At 49.4% G+C, this 22,831-nt stretch overlaps 1 protein-coding gene across 1 annotated transcript in view; it reads right to left on the minus strand.

The window, feature by feature from the left end:
* The window catches only part of LOC147097562 (uncharacterized), a 62,019-nt gene that overhangs the window by 33,039 nt on the left and 6,149 nt on the right, over window positions 1-22,831 (minus strand). Inside the window, exons 3-6 of the mRNA XM_085971404.1 lie at window positions 12,430-12,504; window positions 10,420-10,491; window positions 2,861-2,935; window positions 135-209 (exon numbers count right to left, since the gene is read on the minus strand). Of these exons, the coding sequence (XP_085827530.1) occupies window positions 135-209; window positions 2,861-2,935; window positions 10,420-10,491; window positions 12,430-12,504 (297 nt within the window). The remainder of the gene's footprint in view (window positions 1-134; window positions 210-2,860; window positions 2,936-10,419; window positions 10,492-12,429; window positions 12,505-22,831) is intronic.

Below are 22,831 nucleotides of genomic sequence, written 5' to 3' on the forward strand. Positions count from 1 at the left end.
CCGAATGGCCTGTTTCTGTGCTCTAGACTCTGTGCACATGTACATTGTGAGAGTGTTTCATTAAAAAAAAAACGAGAGTGTTCTGTTTAAAGCAGAGGGACAGAATGATCTTCCAACTGGTTCATGACACTTACTCTTACTCTCCATCTGTGAAAGTTCCATCTTGGAATCCGATTTTGAGTTCCTTATTTCAGTGAACATCTGTGTAACTGAAACGGGAGAAAAGTCTTAACTCTTATTCCAGATAACCATGTTTACTGGTAAACTTATAGAAAATGTTGCACCACAGATTGCAATGGGCTTTACACCACTGTGACCGAGGGAACGGTTTAGTCTAACATCATGAGGTTATTCTTAATGCTTAGTGGAGAGAGTGGACAGATTGATTTATTTTGATGAGCTGGGTGGTGGGCATATTGCCTTGCTTCCCAGACTGCTAGCCAAGTCATTGAGAAATCCACATATCGTTAACAGTCAAGACCCAGGGATCCCAGGGTGTGTGCAGGGGTACTGCTAGAATCTAGCCAGCCAAACCCACACAGAGCACGAGAATCATAGAATGACACAGCGCAGCAGGAGGCCATTCGGCCCAGGGGAGGGGGAGAGGAGGGGAGTGGAGGGGAGAGGAGGGAAGGGGAGGGGAGGGGAGAGAAGAAGGAGAGGGCCAGAGGAGGAGAGAGTGGAGTGGAGAGGAGTGGAGGGAAGGGGAGGGAGAGGGGAAGGGAGTGGAGCGGAGGGGAGGGGAGAGGAGGGAAGGGGAGGGGAGGGGAGAAAAGGAGGAGAGGGCCAGAGGAGAAGAGAGAGTGGAGTGGAGAGGAGTGGAGGGAAGGGGAGGGGGAGGGGAGGGGAGTGGAGGGGAGGGGAGGGGAGAGGAGGGAAGGGGAGGGGAGAGAAGGAGGAGAGGGCCAGAGGAGAAGGGAGGAGAGTGGAGTGGAGAGGAGTGGAGGGAAGGGGAGGGGGAGGGGAAGGGAGTGGAGCGGAGGGGAGGGGAGAAAAGGAGGAGAGGGCTGGAGAAGGGAGGAGAGCGGAGTGGAGAGGAGTGGAAGGAAGGGGAGGGGAGTGGAGGGGAGGGGAGGAGAGAGGAAGGAAGGGGAGGGGAGAGAAGGAGGAGAGGGCCAGAGGAGAAGGGAGGAGAGTGGAGAGGAGAGGAGTGGAGGGAAGCGGAGCAGAGGGGGAGGGGAGGGGAGCGGAGGGTAGGGGGAGTGTAGAGGAGTGAAGGGGAGCGGAGGGGAGCAGAGGGAAAGGGGGGAGGGGAGGAGGAGAGGGCAGGAGGAGAAGGGAGGAGAGTGGGGCACAGAGGAGTGGAGAGAAGCAGAGCGGAGGGGGAGGAGAGGAGAGCAGAGGATGTTCTGGGGGTTGGAACATGTTGTAGATGGTGGAAGATGATCAGGCGAATGTGGAGGCTGGCGGGGCAGACAGTGAGGCACAGGGGGACCCTGTCACAATTGTGAGAGGAGGGAGAGGGGTTCAGGGAGAAGCACAGGAAATGGAACCATGACAGAGAGGAATCTTGGGCTGAGGAAAAAGGCGGATGTCTCAGAAGCTCTGGTGTGGAAGATGGAATCATCAGAGTCAACAGAGATGGAGAAAGTGGGAGAAGATAGATGGAGTCCTCACAGGACGCAGGAAGGGAAGAAGCAGACTCCAGCTAGCTGTGGGAGTTATTGGGCTTATAATAGACGTCAGTGGAGTGCCGAATGCCGGAGATAGAGAGAGGTTAATTCTTTTTTTAAATTCTGGTTTTAATGAAGGCGTGTCCCTAATTTAAATATTTTAATGAGGCTGCATTCCTCAGATTTAACACCGGGTTTCCCAGGACTCAGGAAACGGAGTCCGAAAGTTGAAATCGAGTCTTGTCGTTAAATGTGACAGGACCTCCGGGAAACCCGCTATACCTTCCCCCGCCCCCCGCACCCGCCCCGCCCCCTCCCTGTCTCCCTGTAATTATCGGGGCCGATAACTCACTACCCCCGCTGCTCACTAATCCTTTGAGCTGAATCTAACAATTACATTCTAAGTAGTAAATTAAGTGTTAGCTGTGGCTCAGTTGGTAGCACCCTCGCCTCTGAGTCAGATGATTGTGGGTTCAGAGTCCCGCTCCAGAGGCTTGAGCACAAAAATCTAGGCTGACACTCAATGAACTACTGAGGGAGTGCTGCACTGTCAGAGGTGCCGTCTTTCAGATGAGACGTTAAACTGAGTCCTGTCTGCCCTCTCAAGCGACGTAAAAGATCCTATGGCACTATTTTGAAGACGAGCAGGGGAGTTCTCCCCGGTGTCCTGGGGCCCATATTTATCCCTCAACCAACATCACTAAAACAGATGATCTGGTCATGATCACATTGTTGTTGGTGGGAGCTTGCTGTGCACAAATTGACTGCCGCGTTTCCTACATCAAAAAAGTGACTACACTTCAAAAAGTACCTCATTGGCTGTAAAGTGCTTTGGGACATCTGGTGGTCGTGAAAGGCGCTATATCAATGCAAGTCTGTATGGTATTTTCCTCAGGGGCGCGCGCCCAAGTGTGCAGCCAGCAGATCGCGCCCAATGTGCTCACTAAACCCTCCCCAGGGTAATACTGGGGTAAATCCAACCTCTGCCCTGGCCCCTGTTATGCCACCTGGACTGCGCCACAGGCTTTTCCCTTGTGCCCGCTCCTCCAGCAACTGTGCCTCCCAACACGACAGGGTCTGTCAACGTTCTCGCTGGGGGATGCGAGGCAATCCCACCAAGTCCAGCAACTCTGATAGTGGACTTACAGAAATAGTGTTGGCTCAGGTTATTTCAAACTGATCGAGATACCGGGTGAGGTGGGTGGAATATTTACAACAGGCAGGATGGGACACAATATAACACCTACCTTGATGCTTTATCTGTGAAAGCTCCATCTTCAAATCAGCGTGCGAGTTTCTTAGTTCACTAAACATCCACGTGTCTGAAGTGGAAACATGGTGTTAGGTAAAATGATACATTTTTTGGAACATTTTGGAACACAGGCTACAATGGATTGACCTCCAGTGTCAGCTTGGCTCAGGAATCGCACTCTCACCTCTCGGTCAGCAGGCTCAAGCCCCACTCCAGGATTTAACCACACAATCCAGGGTGATGCTCCAGTACAGCACTGAGGGAGAGCTGCATTGTCAGAGGTGCCATCCTTTTATATGTTTCAGTGACCTCATTGAAATGTATAAAATTATTAGAGGGCTTGACAGGCTGAGAGGCTGTTTCCTGGGATGAGAGGATTGTCCTATGAGGAGAGATTGAGTAAAATGGGTGTGCTGCCTTCCTTTAGGAATTTATGTTAGTTTCAAGTTAATTCAGGGGTTTGAGTAATTTGGGTCGATTTCCATTGTGTGCCGCCACCTATTGGATATTTGGTACCTAGCAAGTGCAGTAAAGCGCAGTAAAGTGCAGTAAAGTAAACTACTGTGTATCACAGACCTGCAACTCGACACATGGTCTGGGAAGTTATTTTCTTGTTACGCTCCGGCCTTGGACACTATTTGTCTGTAAGTACTTGAGAATGTTATAGATGATTAGTGTACACTATATTTTGCAGAAAATGTTTAGTTTGTAACCTTTCTCTGTAAGCAAACCTGCACAGCTAGCCGTGAAGTGCTCGCTCTCTGCATCTAGCTGGTTAACTTGTAGCTGTATTTTGATGCACTATGTACAGGGCTAATTTAAAGTGAATGTAAGAGAATGCCTTTCAGTTTGCTAAATGTATATTCACAGTAAGCTGTGCTTCCACGTGTTTTGGTAAGTTACTTGCCAAATGTACTGTGTTGCTCAGGCTTACCTAAATTTGTGTATGATTATCAGTTATGTGCTTGTGTACTAATGTGTGCTTCCATTTCTGTATTGTATTTCAGTTTCACAATAAGAATCTTTCAGTAAAGTTTACAAGAAAAGTCAAGCCTTGTGATTTTTATGGGAAGATATCAAGTTCTTAGCTACCTGTCTAGCTCTGCATAGGAACGCGCTGCAAGGGCAGAATAGTGAAAAGACAACAGCACAGCGGGCTCAAGCACAAGAAGATACCACTCAGCTACCATGAGTCTACGCTCAGGAAGACAATATACCATAGAGGACGTCGACCAGCCAACCGAGAAGCATGAGCCTCTTCGAGCAAATGATGCCAAGTCACAGTCCTCTAAATCATCTCGGCGGTCCAGCAGACCGTCGTCATCGACAGCTTCTGCAGTCGCCAAAGCACATGCCAAGGCAAAAGCTGCCCAGGCTCAATTGTCCTTCACTGAAAACGAAGCTAGTGTGATGAAGCAGAGAGCCGACTTCGACACTAGTGTGATGAAGCAGAGAGCTGACCTCGACGCTAGTGTGATGAAGCAGAGAGCTGACCTGGACGCCAGTCTCCACATTCTCCAAAGCCAGAGAGCTGCCGCTGCCGCTGAAGCTGCAGCTTATGAAGAAGGTGAGGAGAATGAAGGCGGGGAGCACAGCCATGAACCATATGTTCCAGAACAGCCCCTCAGTCCAGTGCAACGTACAAGTGAGTATGTCCAACAAAACTCCAAATTGTTCTTCAAGGAAACATCCAGGTATCTCGACGCAGAACCAGCTACTCACCACAGTAACAAACAGCCTGTTTTCGGAGACACTGAGCTTAAAAGAGAAGAAGCAAGTAAGACTTACCTGCAGAGACCTCCACAGCACTCGGCCAATCCAGCCAAGCAGTCCTCACCCGAGCCACAAGGTGCACAAGACCTCGCTAGGTACCTCATCCGCCGAGAATTGTTAAGTTCAGGTCTTCTAGAATTTGATGACCGTCCCGAAAATTATTGGTCATGGAAAGTGTCCTTCCTGAGTACCACCAACGACTTGAATCTGTCAGCCAGAGAAGAACTAGATTTGATGACAAAGTGGCTCGGAGCTGAGTCGTCAGATCGTCAGAACAGGCGAGGAGAATTCGCTCAGCGCACGTCCACAATCCCACAGCAGGCCTCAACCTGGTTTGGCAACGTCTCGAAGACTGTTATGGGACACCAGAAGTCATTGAACACGCACTGCTTAAGAAGATTGAGGACTTTCCGAAGCTAACCAACAAAGATAATGTCGAGCTTCGAGAACTGGGTGACATTCTCCTTGAACTGGAGTGTGCTAAGGGAGAAGGTTACCTGACAGGCCTCTCGTATTTGGATACAGCTCATGGGGTAAACCCAATAGTGGAAAAGCTCCCCTACAACCTTCAAGAGAAATGGATAGCTAAGGGATCCAAGTACAAGGAGGACTACGGAGTGGCATTTCCCCCCTTCTCTTTCTTCTCCAGGTTCGTCCAACAACAGGCAAAGGTGAGGAATGATCCAAGTTTCACTTTCTCCACCTCCAGCAGTTATGCTCCTTCAAGAACAGAGAAACCCACAAAGTACAGCAACAAAGCCTCTGTGAGCGTGCACAAAACAGATGTTCCAGCTGAACCCTCAGTCAACCAATCCAGTTCTGCTGGGAATAAAGTGGATGACCCAGATCGTCAGTGTCCAATACACAAGAAGCCCCACCCACTCAAAAAGTGTCGAAGCTTTAGAGGCAAGCCTATTGATGAGCGCAAATCATACCTGAAAGAGAATCGCATCTGCTTCAGGTGTTGTGGGTCGACTATGCACATGGCAAAAGACTGCAAGGCGACAATCAAGTGCTTCGAGTGCAACAGTGAAAAACACATCGCAGCCCTGCATCCAGGTCCTCCTCCTTCGACCACCGTGAGTGCTGCGGTTGACAAAGAGGATAGCAGGGAGCAAAGCAAAAGCGCATCTTCTTCAGTCACCTCCAAGTGTACAGAGGTTTGTGGAAATGCAAGCAGCCCATGCTCATGCTCCAAAATCTGCTTGGTTAAAGCATATCCTGCAGGGAGAAAGGAGAAGGCAATCAAGATGTATGCAGTGCTTGATGAGCAAAGTAACAAGTCTCTAGCGAAGACAGAATTCTTCAATCTCTTTGAAGTCAAGGCCAGCGCAGCTCCGTACAGGCTAAAAACCTGTTCAGGGACAACAGAGACTATGGGTAGGAGAGTTGGCAGATTCATGATCGAGTCCATGGATGGGAAACTACAGCTTCCCCTCCCCACCTTAATTGAGTGTGACATGATGCCAGATGGTAGGATGGAAATTCCCTCCCCAGAGGTCGCACGCCATCAGCCCCACCTACAGCCAGTTGCCAACAAGATTCCAGCTGTGGACCCGGACGCTCCAATCCTCCTGCTCTTGGGAAGAGACATCTTAAGAGTGCACAAGGTGCGTGAGCAAATCAACGGGCCCCACAATGCTCCTTATGTGCAGCGGCTTGACCTGGGATGGGTCCTCGTGGGTGGAGTTTGCCTGGGAACAGTCCACAAACCAGCGGATGTCAATGTCTATAAAGCAAACGTGTTGCACAACGGTCGCACATCCTTTCTCAGCCCATGCCCAAACAGGATCCAGGTAAAGGAAGACTATGATGGCATGACGCAGCATCATAGGTCAACCTCCTCTGCCTGTGAGGAAGAGGCAGGCCTCACTGTGAGCACAGACAGCCTAGGATGCTCAGTGTTTGAAAGGTCCAAGGATGATGACAAGCCAGCAATATCCATGGACGACAAAGCTTTCCTAACCATCAATGCCCTGAGGAGGTTTTTCTCAATCTGTGGTCCAGCCAAACTTCTCCGCTCCGACAGAGGGACTAACTTCGTGGGTGCCTGTAAGGAGTTGGACATCCACACGGACAATGCAGCGGTAGGAAGCTACCTCCAAAAGAAAGGATGCATGTGGGTGTTTAACCCCCCGCATTCATCCCACATGGGTGGTTCATGGGAGAGGCTCATCGGTGTTGCCAGGCGTATTCTGGATGCTATGCTGCTTTGGACGGGACCCACTTGTCTCACACACAACGTCTTGAGCACTCTCATGGCTGAAGTCATGGCGATCATGAATGCAAGACCCCTGGTGCTGGTGTCCACCGACCCAGACATGCCTGCAGTCCTCACCCCAGCGATGCTCCTGACTCAAAAGATGAGTGCTATTTCAGCCCCCTCTGGAAACTTCGACATGGCTGAGCTGCACGGGAAGCAGTGGAAGCAAGTCCAGTGTCTTGCAGACACTTTTTGGAAGAGATGGAGAGGAGAGTATTTGTCCACTCTACAGAGCCGTAGGAAATGGACAGAAGACAAGCCAAATGTCAAAGTGGGAGATGTTGTCTTGCTGAAAGACAGCCAAGCACACAGAAATGAATGGCCAGTGGGACTGGTTGTCAAAACTCTGCCAAGCAGGGACAAGAGGGTCCGCAAGGTGGAGGTGAAGATTGTCAAGGAGGGTACTGTCAAAGTGTTTCTGAGGCCAGTCGCAGAGATCATAGTCCTCCTTTCTGAAGAAACCTAGAGAAAGGATTCTGAGTATGTTTGCAGCCAAAGGACGTTTTCTTTAGGTTTTATTTTGTATCTGTAGTGGTACAATGGAATTGTACCAAGCGGGGAGTGTGCTGCCTTCCTTTAGGAATTTATGTTAGTTTCAAGTTAATTCAGGGGTTTGAGTAATTTGGGTCGATTTCCATTGTGTGCCACCACCTAGTGGATATTTGGTACCTAGCAAGTGCAGTAAAGCGCAGTAAAGTACAGTAAAGCGCAGTAAAGTGCAGTAAAGTAAACTACTGTATATCACAGACCTGCAGCTCGACACATGGTCTGGGAAGTTATTTTCTTGTTACGCTCCGGCCTTGGACACTATTTGTCTGTAAGTACTTGAGAATGTTATAGATGATTAGTGTACACTATATTTTGCAGGAAATGTTTAGTTTGTAACCTTTCTCTGTAAGCAAACCTGCACAGCTAGCCGTGAAGTGCTCGCTCTCTGCATCTAGCTGGTTAACTTGTAGCTGTATTTTGATGCACTATGTACAGGGCTAATTTAAAGTGAATGTAAGAGAATGCCTTTCAGTTTGCTAAATGTACATTCACAGTAAGCTGTGTTTCCACGTGTTTTGGTAAGTTACTTGCCAAATGTACTGTGTTGCTCAGGCTTACCTAAATTTGTGTATGATTATCAGTTATGTGCTTGTGTACTAATGTGTGCTTCCATTTCTGTATTGTATTTCAGTTTCACAATAAGAATCTTTCAGTAAAGTTTACAAGAAAAGTCAAGCCTTGTGATTTTTATGGGAAGATATCAAATTGTTAGCTACCTGTCTAGCTCTGCATAGGAACGCGCTGCAAGGGCAGAATAATGGGTCTACATTCTCTGGAGTTTAGAAGAATGAGAGGTGATCGCATTGATCATAAGATTCTTCGAGGGATTGACAGGGTAGATGCAGGGAGGATGTTTCCCCTGGCTGGAGTGTCTAGAACCAGGGGTCACAGTCTCAGGATAAGGGGTCGGCCATTTACGACTGAGATGAGGAGAAATCTTTGGAATTCTCTACCCCAGAGAGCTGTGGAGGCTCAGTCATTGAGTATATTTAAGACAGAGAGCGATAGATTTTTGAATATTAAGGGAATCAAGGGATATGGGGATCGTGCAGGAAAGTGGAGTTGATCTAGAACATCAGCCATGATCTTATTGAAAGGCGGGGCAGGCTTGAGGAGACGTATGGTCTACTCCTGCTCCTATTTCTTATGTTCTTAAATGAGACAGTAAACTGAAGCTCTATCTACCTGCTCAGGTGGGATTAAAAGACGGCCGTTGGAGGTTCACCTGTTCGGGTGCTGTAACTTTTTATGTGTCGAACCATCTTGCAAAACTGTGACTAGTTGGTTAATTACTCAACAGATGTTCAGTGTGTGTGGGCTGCAATGGGGGGCGGGGGGTCTCTCTACACTTTTAAGAGCTTTTATCTAATAAATTGGACAGTCAAAGTCCACGATGAAGGAAGAGTTTGATGGCCAGAATGATTCTTTTCTCCTTCGTACCTGTTGACCTAGAAACTGATACAGCCTCAACATGGCTGACTGCTCAAGAACAGCCTTCTGACACGTGAAGACAAGATACTGGACTGTCAGTGCAGTGGGACACAAGTTTGGAATAACTTAAGCTGAAGGTTTGCCCTCGTGACTTTGGCCAATTTTATTGCAGTACGCAAAAGGTGAATGTGCAGCAGTGGAGGATTTAGAAATGACTGAGTGGGGGGGGGGTTGTAGGGGGGGGGGGGCGGCGGGGGTGGGGGGGGGCGTGACTGCGAAGGACATGAGCTTTATTTATCGGGAGATGGGTGATATTCTTACTCTCCCCAGGAACCTTCTACTCATTTCCTGAGTCATTCAGTGTCATTTTTTAAAATGAAGTAACGCTCACAACCATTCCTGTTCCACTCCCGATTTCATTTCCAAACCCTGGCCTTGCTGTAAGTACAGTGATTGGAAGGCTCGAGTGACACCAGGTAATGCGGTCACATCAGGAGATATACTGCTTATCGCAGAAAAGTAACTGCGACCAATCCTGATGAAAACAGGGGTACCTTTCTGCTTTCGCACTCCACGACTGCCTGAGAGATAAACTGCCCTCAGGAGTGCAAACAGCCCCTTCAATAAATCTTCACACAAGGTAACAGCCGCAACCTGCAGCTCAGTTGAAAATGTCGAGTTCAAGCCCAACAAATAATGGGCGAGTATAAGACTCGATTGATTGGTTCTCGTCCTTCCTTCAACACCAATGGGGTGCTTATGCCAATTTACCAGGGTTTCCGTAGATCTTCCATTGAAATGGATGAGCAGGAGAAACCCCAGTGGTATTTCAATGCTCTCCACCAACTCTCCTGGGTCTAGTAGCCTTCAGTCTGGCTCGCCATCCTATGGGATTGCTCCTAGTTGACTTCAGTTCCATCCTATGGGATTGCTCTTGGTTGATTCCAGTTCCATCCTATGGGATTGCTCCTGGTTGACTTCAGTTCCATCCTATGGGATTGCTCCTGGTTGATTCCAGTTCCATCCTATGGGATTGCTCTTGGTTAATTCCAGTTCCATCCTATGGGATTGCTCCTGGTTGACTCCGGTTCTACCTTCCAAATGATCTCATTGGTTCTATCAACATTCAATTGCATATTTCAACTGATTTGATTGGTTGATAGTGACATCTTCTACGCTCAGTTAAGGAAATGGACTTCTTGTTAAACACTGACTCGTGGGTTAAAATGTTTCTTAATCGGGAGGCGCATCCTCGGTGACAGCACACCCAGGACTGGGGGAATCCCCTCCCTGTCCAGGTATAGGTTTAATCATTTACTCCCTATTTAGATTCCCATTCAGGACCCCTCGCCCCCCCTGACACATGTGGTGTGGGTGAAATGTCTGCTGGTCTCCTGCAATGTTGCACTGAGACAGATATTAAACCAAGCACAGGGTGTCTCAGGGTGACTGTCTGGAGCAGCCCCCGAACCTCTGAAAAACACAGATATTGCTTAAATTAAAAGAAAATAACATGCCTGGGTTTATTGGCCACTTACTGTTATTCAGCTGTGAAAGCTTCATCCTGAAATCAGCGTGTGAGCCTCTCGCTTCCTCCGACATCTGAGCAACTGGGAGTGAAACCACAAATTAGATGTTTGTAATGTGACATCACTTCACCTCTGGGGACATGGTGACATACATGGTGCAAGGTGCTTCCAGTGATTAACAACAGATCACTTGGTGCACTTACAGCATCAAGTTCTGAGGCTGAACCAGACCATTCACAACTCTGGTGTCCCATTTGACCCTGAGCTGAGCTTCTGACACCATATCCTCTCCATCAGCAAGACCGCCTATTTCCACCTCTGGAACATTGCCCGTCTCCGCCCTTGCCTCAGCTCATCTGCTGCTGAAATCCTCATCCATGCCTTTGTCACCTCTAGACTTTACTATTCCAACACACTCCTGGCTGGCCTCCCACATTCCACCCTACGTAAACTTGAGGTCATCCAAAGCTCTGCTGCCCGTGTCCTAACTCGCACCAAGTCCCGTTCACCCATCACCCCTGTGCTCGCTGACCTACACTGGCTCCCAGTTAAGCAACGCCTTGATTTTAAAATTCTTATCCTTGTTTTCAAATCCCTCCATGGCCTCACCCCTCCCTATCTCTGTAACCTCCTCCAGCCCCACAGGCCTCCGAGATCTCTGCGCTCCTCTAATTCCAGCCTCTTGCACATCCCTGATTATAATCGCTCCACCATTGGTGGTCGTGTCTTCTGTTGCCTCGGCCCTAAGCTCTGGAATTCCCTCCCTAAACCTCTCCGCCTCACTACCTCTCTCGCCTCCTTTAAGACACTCCTTAAAATCTACCTCTTTGACCAAGCTTTTAGTCACCTGTCCTAATATCACCTTATGTAGCTCGGTGTTAAGTTTTGTTTGATAATGCTCCTGTGAAGCATCTTGGGATGTTTTACTACATTAAAAGCGATATATAAATGCAAGTTGTTGTTGCCATTACAGAGCATGAACCACACTAGTGAGTCAACAATCTCATCTCAGCTTTTGCCCTGTTAATATGAGGGGTAATTCTGTCACTCGCAGGGAGCAGGACTGGAGGACTAGGCCGGCACGATTGTAACCTTATCTTGTTTTTGCTCCGCCTATGAGTGTTCCTCCCCATTGGAAGCATGGGGTCTCAGACCTGTGCTCCAGAACTAGCCGCAACTCCAGCCAAGCTGTTCCAGTACAGCTGCAACACTGGCATCTACCCCACAATGTGGAAAATTGCCCAGGTATGTGCTGTCCACAAAAAGCAGGACAAATCCAATACAGCCAATTACTGCGGCAGGTGAGGTAAGAGTGACTGCCCTTGACATCAAGGCAGCATTTGACCGAGTGTGGTACGAAGGAGCCTTAGTAAAACTGAAGTCAATCGGAATCAGGGAGAAAACTCTTCACTGGCTGGAGTCATACCTAGCACAAAGAAAGATGATTGTGGTTGTTGAAGGTCAATCATCTCAGCCCCAGGACATCGCTGCAGGAGTTCCTCAGGGCAGTGCCCTAGCCCCAACCATCTTCAGCTGCTTCATCAATGACTATCCCTCCAACATAAGGTCAGAAATGGGGATGTTCGTTGATGATTGCACAGTGTTCAGTTCCATTCGCAACTCCTCAGATAATGAAACAATGGAAGGACAAGGGCAGCAGGCACATGGGAATACCGATCCCCTCCGAATCACACAGCATCCTGACTTGGATATATATCGTCATTCCTTCATCATTGCTGGGTCAAAATCCTAGAACTTAACAGCACTGTGGAAATACCTTCACCACACGGACTGCAGCGGTTCAAGGTGAAGGCCCATCACCACCTTCTCAAGGCAACTAGGGATAGGCAGCAAATGGCGACCTTGCCAGCAACGCCCACATCCCAAGAATAAATTTTTAAAATTACCCCTTACATTTGGCGAGTCCACGTTTCAATTTCATAATACCGAGGAACTAGAACCTGCAGAGAAATGTTTGAACCTGAGACACAGGAAGCTCTTCCTGTCCGTAACACTCACGTTTATTCTCCACGTATATTAGTTCCATCTTGACAATGGCCTCCGAGTTTCTTATTTCGTTGAACATCTGTGTAACTGAAAGGCAATTAGAGTATTAACCGACAGCCTCTGGCCCCACTTTATCAATTTGTTCCTGTATGTTGCTGTTCCCATTGTTGGAGAGTGTGAAGTCTGTCAGCCAGCCAGTTTCTGCTGCGAGATCGCTTCACTCAATAGTTAGACTGCTCCAAGCTCAGGCGTGGGGACGATACGTATTGTTTTTGTGTATTGTTAGTTGGACACTAGAGGGCCCATGATGGGAGCAAGCATCTTGCCACATTTACCCTCTGGGGTCTTATCAGTTGGGAATGGTAGCATAGTGGTTATGTTACTGGATTAATAATTCAGGTAGACCTGGACTAATAATTGTCATTAATGATTGTACTGAGACATGAGTTCAAATCCCACCCAGGGAGGAAACTGAGGGAGGTTTGAGGGGAGATGGAGGGAGGTTTGAGGGGAGAGAGAGGGAGGTTTGAGGGGGAGACGGAGGGAGGTTTGAGGGGAGGTGGAGGGAGGTTTGAGGGGGAGATGGAGGGAGGTTTGAGGGGAGACGGAGGGAGGTTTGAGGGGAGAGAGGGAGGTTTGAGGGGAGAGAGAGGGAGGTTTGAGGGGGAGACGGAGGGAGGTTTGAGGGGGAGAGGGAGGGAGGTTTGAGGGGAGACGGAGGGAGGTTTGAGGGGGAGAGGGAGGGAGGTTTGAGGGGAGACGGAGGGAGGTTTGAGGGGGAGACGGAGAGAGAGGGAGGTTTGAGGGGAGAGAGAGGGAGGTTTGAGGGGGAGATGGAGGGAGGTTTGAGGGGAGAGAGAGGGAGGTTTGAGGGGAGAGAGAGGGAGGTTTGGGGGAGACGGAGGGAGGTTTGAGGGGGAGATGGAGGGAGGTTTGAGGGGGAGATGGAGGGAGGTTTGAGGGGAGACGGAGGGAGGTTTGAGGGGGAGATGGAGGGAGGTTTGAGGGGAGACGGAGGGAGGTTTGAGGGGGAGATGGAGGGAGGTTTGAGGGGGAGATGGAGGGAGGTTTGGGGGGAGACGGAGGGAGGTTTGAGGGGGAGACGGAGGGAGGTTTGGGGGGAGACGGAGGGAGGTTTGAGGGGGAGACGGAGGGAGGTTTGAGGGGGAGACGGAGGGAGGTTTGAGGGGAGACGGAGGGAGGTTTGAGGGGAGAGGGAGGGAGGTTTGAGGGGAGAGAGAGGGAGGTTTGAGGGGGAGGGGGAGAGGGAGGGAGGTTTGAGGGGAGACGGAGGGAGGTTTGAGGGGAGGGAGAGGGAGGTTTGAGGGGGAGATGGAGGGAGGTTTGAGGGGGAGATGGAGGGAGGTTTGAGGGGGGGATGGAGGGAGGTTTGAGGGGGAGATGGAGGGAGGTTTGAGGGGAAGATGGAGGGAGGTTTGAGGGGGAGATGGAGGGAGGTTTGAGGGGGAGATGGAGGGAGGTTTGAGGGGGAGATGGAGGGAGGTTTGGGGGGAGACAGAGGGAGGTTTGAGGGGAGACGGAGGGAGGTTTGAGGGGGAGATGGAGGGAGGTTTGAGGGGGAGACGGAGGGAGGTTTGAGGGGAGATGGAGGGAGGTTTGAGGGGAGAGAGAGGGAGGTTTGAGGGGGAGAGGGAGGGAGGTTTGAGGGGAGACGGAGGGAGGTTTGAGGGGGAGGGAGAGGGAGGTTTGAGGGGGAGATGGAGGGAGGTTTGAGGGGGAGATGGAGGGAGGTTTGAGGGGGAGATGGAGGGAGGTTTGAGGGGGAGATGGAGGGAGGTTTGAGGGGGAGATTGAGGGAGAGATGGACGGAGGTTTGAAGGGGAGAGAGGGAGGTTTGAGGGGGGAGAGAAAGTTTGTTGATATCGTTGTTTTGTAGGAACGTGGGTTCCTAACTAAAAGACTGAGTTCTACTCAGGCGATCAAACAAAATGAACTTTAATGAAACAAACAGGCTTTAACAAGAAACTGCAGGATAACATCGAATGTAGGTCTGCTCTCTCTGGAGGTTCCACGAGGACTGCCCCTGCAGTCCTGTGGCTGACGTCATGATGTCATCACGTTTTCCCGCCAGTGGGGATCACGTGATGAATGGCGTGACGTCATCACGTTTTAACCGCGCTGTTAAAGCAACCACACTCTGTACAGTTAAACAGCATAAATAAAGGTACAGACTCAGACTGTAGCTAACATGTTGTTAACGGAATTATGTACAAACGATCTGAGTTCTTTGGTGGCTCCGCCACATGCGCCCCCCCAGAATTGTCTTTAACAGCAAAAGTGAGTCGCCGAGGAGGCCTGACAAGTCTATCCGAGCGACTTCGGTAACCCTGCAGAGGAAGCTGGTGGACGGCGATCGAGCTGGCGGGCGGTTGTGGTTAAGCTGGCGCGGCGAGTGTGTTCGAGTTGGCGGGCAGCTTTGGTTGATCTGGCACGGCGGCTGCGGGCGGTCGGCCATGTTTCGGCGGTTGAGCGACGACGGCTGGGCAGTCCAGGTCCAGGTGAGCCGGCTGCAATCGGTCCACCGAAATGTGATACGGTTTTCCTCCGATGTCGACCAAAAAGGATTTGTCTCCTGATTCGATAACGCGGAAAGAACCAGTGTAAGGGGGCTTGAGCGGATCCCGGTGAGCGTCGTGGCGGATAAATACATACTCAGCATTCTTCAGCTCCGCTGGCACGTGGGAGTTCTGTAAGCTGTGATTTGATGTAGGCACCAGAGCGAAACATCTGGCCGCTTCCTGGTGGCTGACGAGTTGCTGGGAGGCGGACCATGGCTCTGTGGGAGAAGGGAGGAAATCCCCTGGTACTCGGAGAGGCTGGCCATGGACGAGTTCGGCTGAGGACGATTGCAGGTCTTCTTTGGGCACCGTACGAAGACCCAAAAGGACCCATGGAAGTCTGTCCACCCATCCTGCACCTTGAAGACTGGCCCGAAGGGCGGCTTTAAGCGGCCTGTGGAATCGCTCGCAAAGGCCGTTCGCCTGTGGATGGTAGGCCGTGGTGCGATGAAGTTTGGTGCCAAGCCCCTGAGCTACAGCGTTCCAAAGCTCCGAGGAAAATTGTGGCCCACGATCTGAAGAGATGTCTGCCGGTACCCCGAAACGGGCAACCCAACAGGAGATGAAGGCTCTAGCGACGTCTGCCGAAGTGGTGGAAACCAAAGGAATTGCCTCTGGCCACCTAGTGGTGCGGTCCACCATGGTGAGGAGATGCGTATATCCATGAGAAGGCGGAAGCGGCCGCACGAGGTCCACATGCATGTGGTCAAAACGACGCTCCGGAACAGCGAACGTAGCCACTGGATCTTTAACATGACGCAGGACCTTGGCCTTCTGGCAGACTACGCAGGTGTTGGCCCAGTCACGGACATCGAGGTGCATACCCTTCCAGACGAAATTCGCCGACATAAGCCGTTGTGAAGCCTTCATACCAGGGTGCGACAACCCATGTATGGCATCAAACACCTTCCGGTGCCATGTGACTGGCATGATAGGTTGGGGAACGCCCATGGAGACGTTGCAAAGGAGCGTGGCGCCTGCGGCCTGGAAACCGACGTCGGTCGCTTGGAAAATAGAGGGGACGGTTCTGTATGATTGGACCTCTGAGTCCGAGGCCTGATCTGCAGCCATGAGGGCGTAGTCGATCCCCAGGTGAACCACGTGGACCGTCGCATGGGAGAGGCAATCCGCCACCAGGTTGTCCTTACCAGACACATGTTGAATGTCCGTGGTAAATTCAGAAATAAACGTCAGGTGACGTTGTTGACGAGCGGACCACGGTTCGGCAGTCTTGGCCATGGCGAACGTTAGAGGCTTGTGGTCGACAAAAGCCGTGAAGGGACGTCCTTCCAATAAGAACCGGAAATGGCGAATGGCTAGGAAAAGGGCCAGTAACTCCCGATCGAAGGTGCTGTATTTTTTTTCAGTTTTCCGTAGTTGACGGCTGACAAACGCCAGCGGTTGCCACGTGCCGTTGACCCACTGCTCTTGCACTGCGCCGATGGCGTAGTCTGACGCGTCTGTGGTAAGAGCGATGGTGGCACCTGGAAGTGGGTGCGCCAGCATGGTTGCGTTGGCCAAAGCGCTCTTGGTGTTGACGAACGCCTGGTCCATCTCTGCCGTCCAGCTGATTGGATCCTTACTGGACTTGCCCTTGAGGGCCCCGTACAAGGGTTGCATAAGCTGAGCCACCTTAGGGACGAATCGGTGATAGAAGTTGACCATCCCCAGGAACTCTTGCAGGGCCTTGACGGTTAGCGGGCGCGGGAAAGAGGTAACAGCTTCCACCTGTCAGTAAGCAGACGGCGCCGTCTGATGTTATGTGGTGTCCCAAGAAATCGATCTGCTGCAGGCCGAACTGGCACTTGGCCGGGTTGATGATTAAACCGTGCTGGCTGAGCCGTGCAAAGAGGGTATGCAAATGGGAGATGTGCTCTTCCTTGCTAGCACTGGCGATGAGAATGTCGTCAAGGTAGACGAAGATGAAGCTTAGGTCTCGGAGCACGTAGTCCATTAAGCGCTGGAAAGCCTGTGCCGCGTTCTTCAAGCCAAACGGCATCCGCAGGAACTCAAAAAGGCCGAAAGGGGTGATGACTGTGGTTTTCGGGACATCTTGCGGGTGCACGGGAACCTGGTGATACCCCCGAACGAGGTCGACTTTCGAAAAGATGGAATTTCCCGCCAAATGGGCCGAGAAATCCTGAATATGCGGGATCGGGTACCAATCAGGAGTAGTGGCGTCGTTCAGGTGTCGGTAGTCACCGCACGGCCGCCAGCCGCCACCCGGTTTCGGAACAATGTGGAGAGGCGAAGACCAGGGACTATTGGATTGGCGAATAATCCCAAGCCGCTCCATCATGTCGAACTCTACTTTCGCAGCTGCGAGCTTGCCGGGTTCGAGCCTTCTAGCCCGTGCATAAACCGGGGAGCCAGTAGTGGTGATATGATGTTCAACACCATGCTTCGTGGCCGAGGAGGAGAAAGTGGGCCTTGTCAGCTCCGGAAACTCTCCGAGGAGCCGAGTGAAGTCATCCAGAGAAGGGAAAGCGCAGGCAATAGAGCGCGCCATGGTGGTACCTTGGTAGCACGGAATCGAGTGGAAGGTGGCCGCGTTGATCAACCGACGGTGCCGGATATCGACGAGGAGGCCGTTGGCACACAGAAAATCTGCCCCTAGGATGGCCTGCGAGACTGTGACCGTGAGGAATTCCCAACAGAAACGCTGACCGCCAAAACAGACTTGGACCCGCCGCTTTCGGAAAGTTCGAATTGCTGCGCCATTAGCTGCCACGAGGGAAAAACCGTGGTTCCCAGCTTGCATATTGAGATTCGACGCAGGTAGAATGCTACACTGCGCCCCGGTGTCACAAAGGAAACGTCGACCCGATAAAGAATCGGATTTATAAAGAAGTTTCCCCGTAGATCCGACGGCCATCGCAACCGTGGAGCGCCCGTTAGACCTGGTCCTCCTTCACCAGGAACGCTGCAGGAGCTTTGTTGTTTTTTGGGCAAAAAACTGCAGGGGGAGCGGCAGCGTCGGGCTTTCACGCCAAAACGGGCGTGGTAGGAGCACCAGCCCGCTGCAGGAGGAGCTGGAACCGCGTCTGTGTGGGATGGGCGCCTCGTGGCCGCGCAGCACTGCTGGGTTACCGTGAAAATCTTATCTGCTTCAGCAGCAAGCTCGGCGGAGTCTGTAGTCTCGGATTTGGCTAGGGCAGCCTGCACCTGCTCTGGCAGTTGGCAGAGGAAAAGTTCCCGGAAGAGGAAGCATTCCGGTTCGGCACCCAAGAGCGTGAGCATTTGGCTCATAAGCTCGGATGGTTTGGAGTCCACGAGGCCAGGCATCGTGATGAGCTGGCGAGCGTGCTCTGACTTCGAGAGCCTGAAGACCTGTAGTAACCGTGCCTTTATCATATCATACTTGCTGTCAGTAGGAGGACTACCGAGGAGGCTGACGATCCGTGAGGCAGTTGCGCTATCGAGGGCGGAGACCACGTAGTAATAACGGGTCTGATCCGCGACGATGTTCCTGATGGCAAACTGGGCTTCGGCCTGGATGAACCAGGCGTCTGGTTGTTGCTCCCAGAACTGTGGCAGTTTCAGAGTCACGGCATTCGTGTCCATGCTGAAGATCTTCCGCAAAAACTGTTCACGAAAGTCAGGGTCACCAATGTAGGAACGTGGGTTCCTAACTAAAAGACTGAGTTCTACTCAGGCGATCAAACAAAATGAACTTTAATGAAACAAACAGGCTTTAACAAGAAACTGCAGGATAACATCGAATGTAGGTCTGCGCTCTCTGGAGGCTCCACAAGGACTGCCCCTGCAGTCCTGTGGCTGACGTCATGATGTCATCACGTTTTCCCGCCAGTGAGGGATCACGTGATGAACGGCGTGACGTCATCACGTTTTAACCGCGCTGTAGTGATCAATAACATGTCATTCTATAGTGGACATTAGGTGGAGCCGTAGAGCTGCGTAGAGCTGTATATAGCTGTATGTATATAAGACTACACTACCCAGCTGTATGTATATAAAGACTACATTACCCATGAGGCACTAGGCTACCCACAAGGCAACAGTCAAGATGGATGCCTCTACAGATACTGTACCTAGTCCACATGTGGTCAATAAAGTGTCTAGCAAAAGCTAGCTGTGTTCATAATAAGAATGTCTATTTATTAATGAACATAAGATGGTACCAGGATGGTGAAGATCTGCTGAAAATTGTGAAAAGCGACATGGAGAATTTGAAGCCACCAGAGCGTTTGAAACTCACAGGAAATATCGACTATAATTGGCAGACTCTTAAACAACAATTCGAACTCTACATTGCAGCCATCGGATTCGGTACGAAGCCAGATGCAAGGAAGATAGCGTTGCTGCTTACGGTTGCAGGCCCACAGGCGATCGAGGTATTTAATACATTTGTATTTAATCCAGAGGAGAACAGAGAAAAATTAGAAGATGTGCTAAAAAAATTTGATGCACATTGCTCTCCCAAAAAGAATGAGACCTATGAAAGATACATCTTCCATTCTCAGACACAGCAGCAAAATGAGACTTTTGATAGCTTTATAACTGATCTGAAACTGAAAGCACAGACATGTAATTTCTCTGAGCTCAAAGCATCCATGATTCGTGACCAGATTGTGTTTGGTATTCATGATAAAAAAAGTCAGGGAACGTCTGTTGAGAGAAACCGAACTAAATTTGGAAAATGCTGTGAAAATATGCCAAGCCAGCGAGCTAGCTCGAAAGCACGCAAAGACTTTCAGTGAAATCAATAATGATGCGATTGTAATGAGTGATAATGCTGCTGTCGGTGCTGTGTCCTACAAGGGGAAGAAACGTGGGCAGAACAGAAATGAAAAGCAATCGGAGGATGACATTTTTAAGTGTAAATGCTGTGGTTACAAACACCAGTTAAGACAATGCCCAGCGTTTGGAAAAATGTGCACAAAGTGTAATGGAAAGAATCACTTTGCCAAAAAATGCTATTCAAAAGTAAAAACTAAGAAAGGGCAACGAGTTAATGTAATTGAGGACACTGATTTAAGTGAGACATTTTTTGTAGGAATGGTGTCATGTGACAATATCAAAAAGGATACAGAAAATGTGCAGCCCTCAGAATTGGACAATGCTGAACATAAAGTTAATGTAGTAAAAGAGGACAAATCGATGATCCCACTGCAGGTAAATGGAGCATTAGTTACCTTGAAACTAGACACTGGGGCCAAAGCAAACTTAATCAGTACGAGTGACATTAACAATATGAAAGAGAAGCCCAAAATACAGAAAAAGTCAGTACGACTGAAGGACTATAATGGACAGAAAATAGATAGCTTAGGTGTATGCAGACTTAAAGTGACAGTCAAAGACAAAGTGCATCATCTCATGTTTTCTGTTGTGGCTGAAAGACTTGATTCACTACTGGGTGACAAAGCTTGTGAGGACTTAGAACTGGTCAAGAGAGTCTACCGTATAAACTGTGCCATAAGCAGACCAGATGACTCAATGGATTCTGTAGTGAATAATTTCCAGGATGTGTTCAAAGGATTTGGAGTTCTACCATTCACTTACAAGATCCAGCGAAAGGAGGATGCTCAGCCAGTGGTACATGCTCCGCGAAGAGTTCCAGCACCCCTGCGTGACCGGCTCAAGAATGAACTGGACAGAATGACCACACTAGGAGTCATCAGGAAAGTTGAAGAGCCAACAGACTGGGTTAACTCCATGGTATGTATAAAGAAAAAGAACAATGATCTAAGAATATGCATGGTTCCAAAGGACTTAAATGCAAACATAAAACGTGAACACTACCAGATTCCCAAGTGAGAAGAAATCACCAGTGAAATGTCAGGTGCCAGATACTTTACAAAGCTCGATGCCTCACAAGGATTTTGGCAACTAAAACTGGATGAAGAGAGCACCAAATACTGTACCTTCAACACACCATTTGGCAGGTATTGTTTCCTCAGAATGCCTTTCGGGATAATATCTGCATCTGAAATCTTTCATAGCGTGATGGAACACATAACTGAAGGTCTGGAAGGAGTTCGGGTCTATGTTGATGACATCATCATCTGGGGCTCCACACTGAAAGAACACAATGAGAGACTGACTAAAGTGCTACAGAGCATACACCGGAATGGACTGAAGCTCAACAAAGCCAAGTGTCAGTTTGGCGTCCAGGAAGTCACTTTCCTAGGAGATAATCTATCTGGTAAAGGAATAGAGCCAGATACGGAAAAAGTAAACGCCATACTCAAAATGCCCCGACCCACTGACAAAAAAGGAGTGCTATGCATCATGGGGATGATAAACTTCATTGGAAAGTTCATTCCTAACTTGTCAGCTAAGACAGCCTGTCTGCGAGACCTGCTACATAAAACAAATGAGTTCGCATGGACAGAAAGACATGAACAAGAGTGGATAAACCTCAAAACAGTGCTGACAACCACACCTGTACTCACATTCTTTGACCCAACAAAAAGAATCAAAGTGTCAACGGATGCATCAAAAGATGGCTTAGGTGCGGTCTTGCTACAAGCAGAGTGTGAAGATGAGAAGCCTGTTGCCTATGCCTCCAGGTCTATGACTGATGCTGAGTGTTGATATGCCCAGATTGAAAAGGAATGTCTAGGCTTGGTAGTTGGACTAGAAAAGTTTCATGGCTACATATATGGACTTCCCACCTTCACAGTTGAGACAGACCACAGCCCACTGGTTGCCATCATAAAAAAAAACCTGAATGAGATGTCTCCAAGGATTTAATGACTCATGATGAAGCTGCAAAGATATGACTTTGAGCTGATCTACACACCAGGCAAATACATAGTGTTAGCAGATGCACTATCCCGAGCACCCACAATGAGTCATGTGAGCTCTACTGAAGAAGATGTGGATGTTCATGTGAGTATGGTCACTGCTGCGCTGCCCATGTCAGACACAAAATCAAAGCAAATAGCAGAAGAAACAGTAAAAGATACAGTGTTACAAACAGTAATAGAGAACATTCATCATGGTTGGCCAAAAGGTTCCTGTCCAAAATATTTTCACATAAGGTCAGAATTGAGTGTCGCAAGTGGACTATTACTAAAACAGAACAGAATAGTCATTCCACAGGCTCTACGTCAAGACGTGCTCAAAAGGATTCATGAGGGACACCTCGGAATTGAAAAATGCAAAAGGAGAGCAAGAGACACTGTTTATTGGCCTGGCATAAATAAGGACATTGAGAACATGATAGGCAAATGTGAGACATGTCAGAAACACCAAAACAAACAAGCAAAGGAACCAATAATAGTAGCTGACATACCAACAGCACCATGGCAAAAGGTTGGTATGGGCCTTTTTCATTTAAATGGTAAAGACTATCTAATAGTGATTGACTACTATTCTAACTATCCTGAGATGGCGCTGCTCTCAAGCACCACAGCAAGCAGTGTCATAATGCATGTGAAATCCATCTTCGCCAGACATGGAATTCCCAGGATTGCCATTAGCGACAATGGTCCGTGCTTCAACTGTAAGGAGTGGCAACCGTTTGCAGCACATTATGACTTTCAGCACATCACATCCAGTCCTTTGTATGCTCAGTCAAATGGTAAGGCAGAGAAAGGTGTTCAAGTTCTCAAACAGCTACCGAAGAAAGCGACAGAAAGCAAGTCTGATCCTTATCTCGCCCTGCTGAGCTACCGAGCCTCACCTTTAGACTGTGGTTCTTCACCTGCTGAACTACTAATGGGTCGCAAGTTGTGCAACACACTCCCCTGCTGTGCAAAAGAACAGCAAAGTGAGGAACTGAGGCAGAGACTTCAACTGTTAAAGCTGAAACAGAAATCATACTATGACAAGTCATCTAAAACTCTAAAACCATTGACAAGGGATGA

Source organism: Somniosus microcephalus, chromosome 31, assembly GCF_052327205.1.
Source record: "Somniosus microcephalus isolate GS21.2 chromosome 31, FLI_Smic_1.0, whole genome shotgun sequence".
NCBI classification, from domain to species: Eukaryota; Metazoa; Chordata; class Chondrichthyes; order Squaliformes; family Somniosidae; genus Somniosus; species Somniosus microcephalus.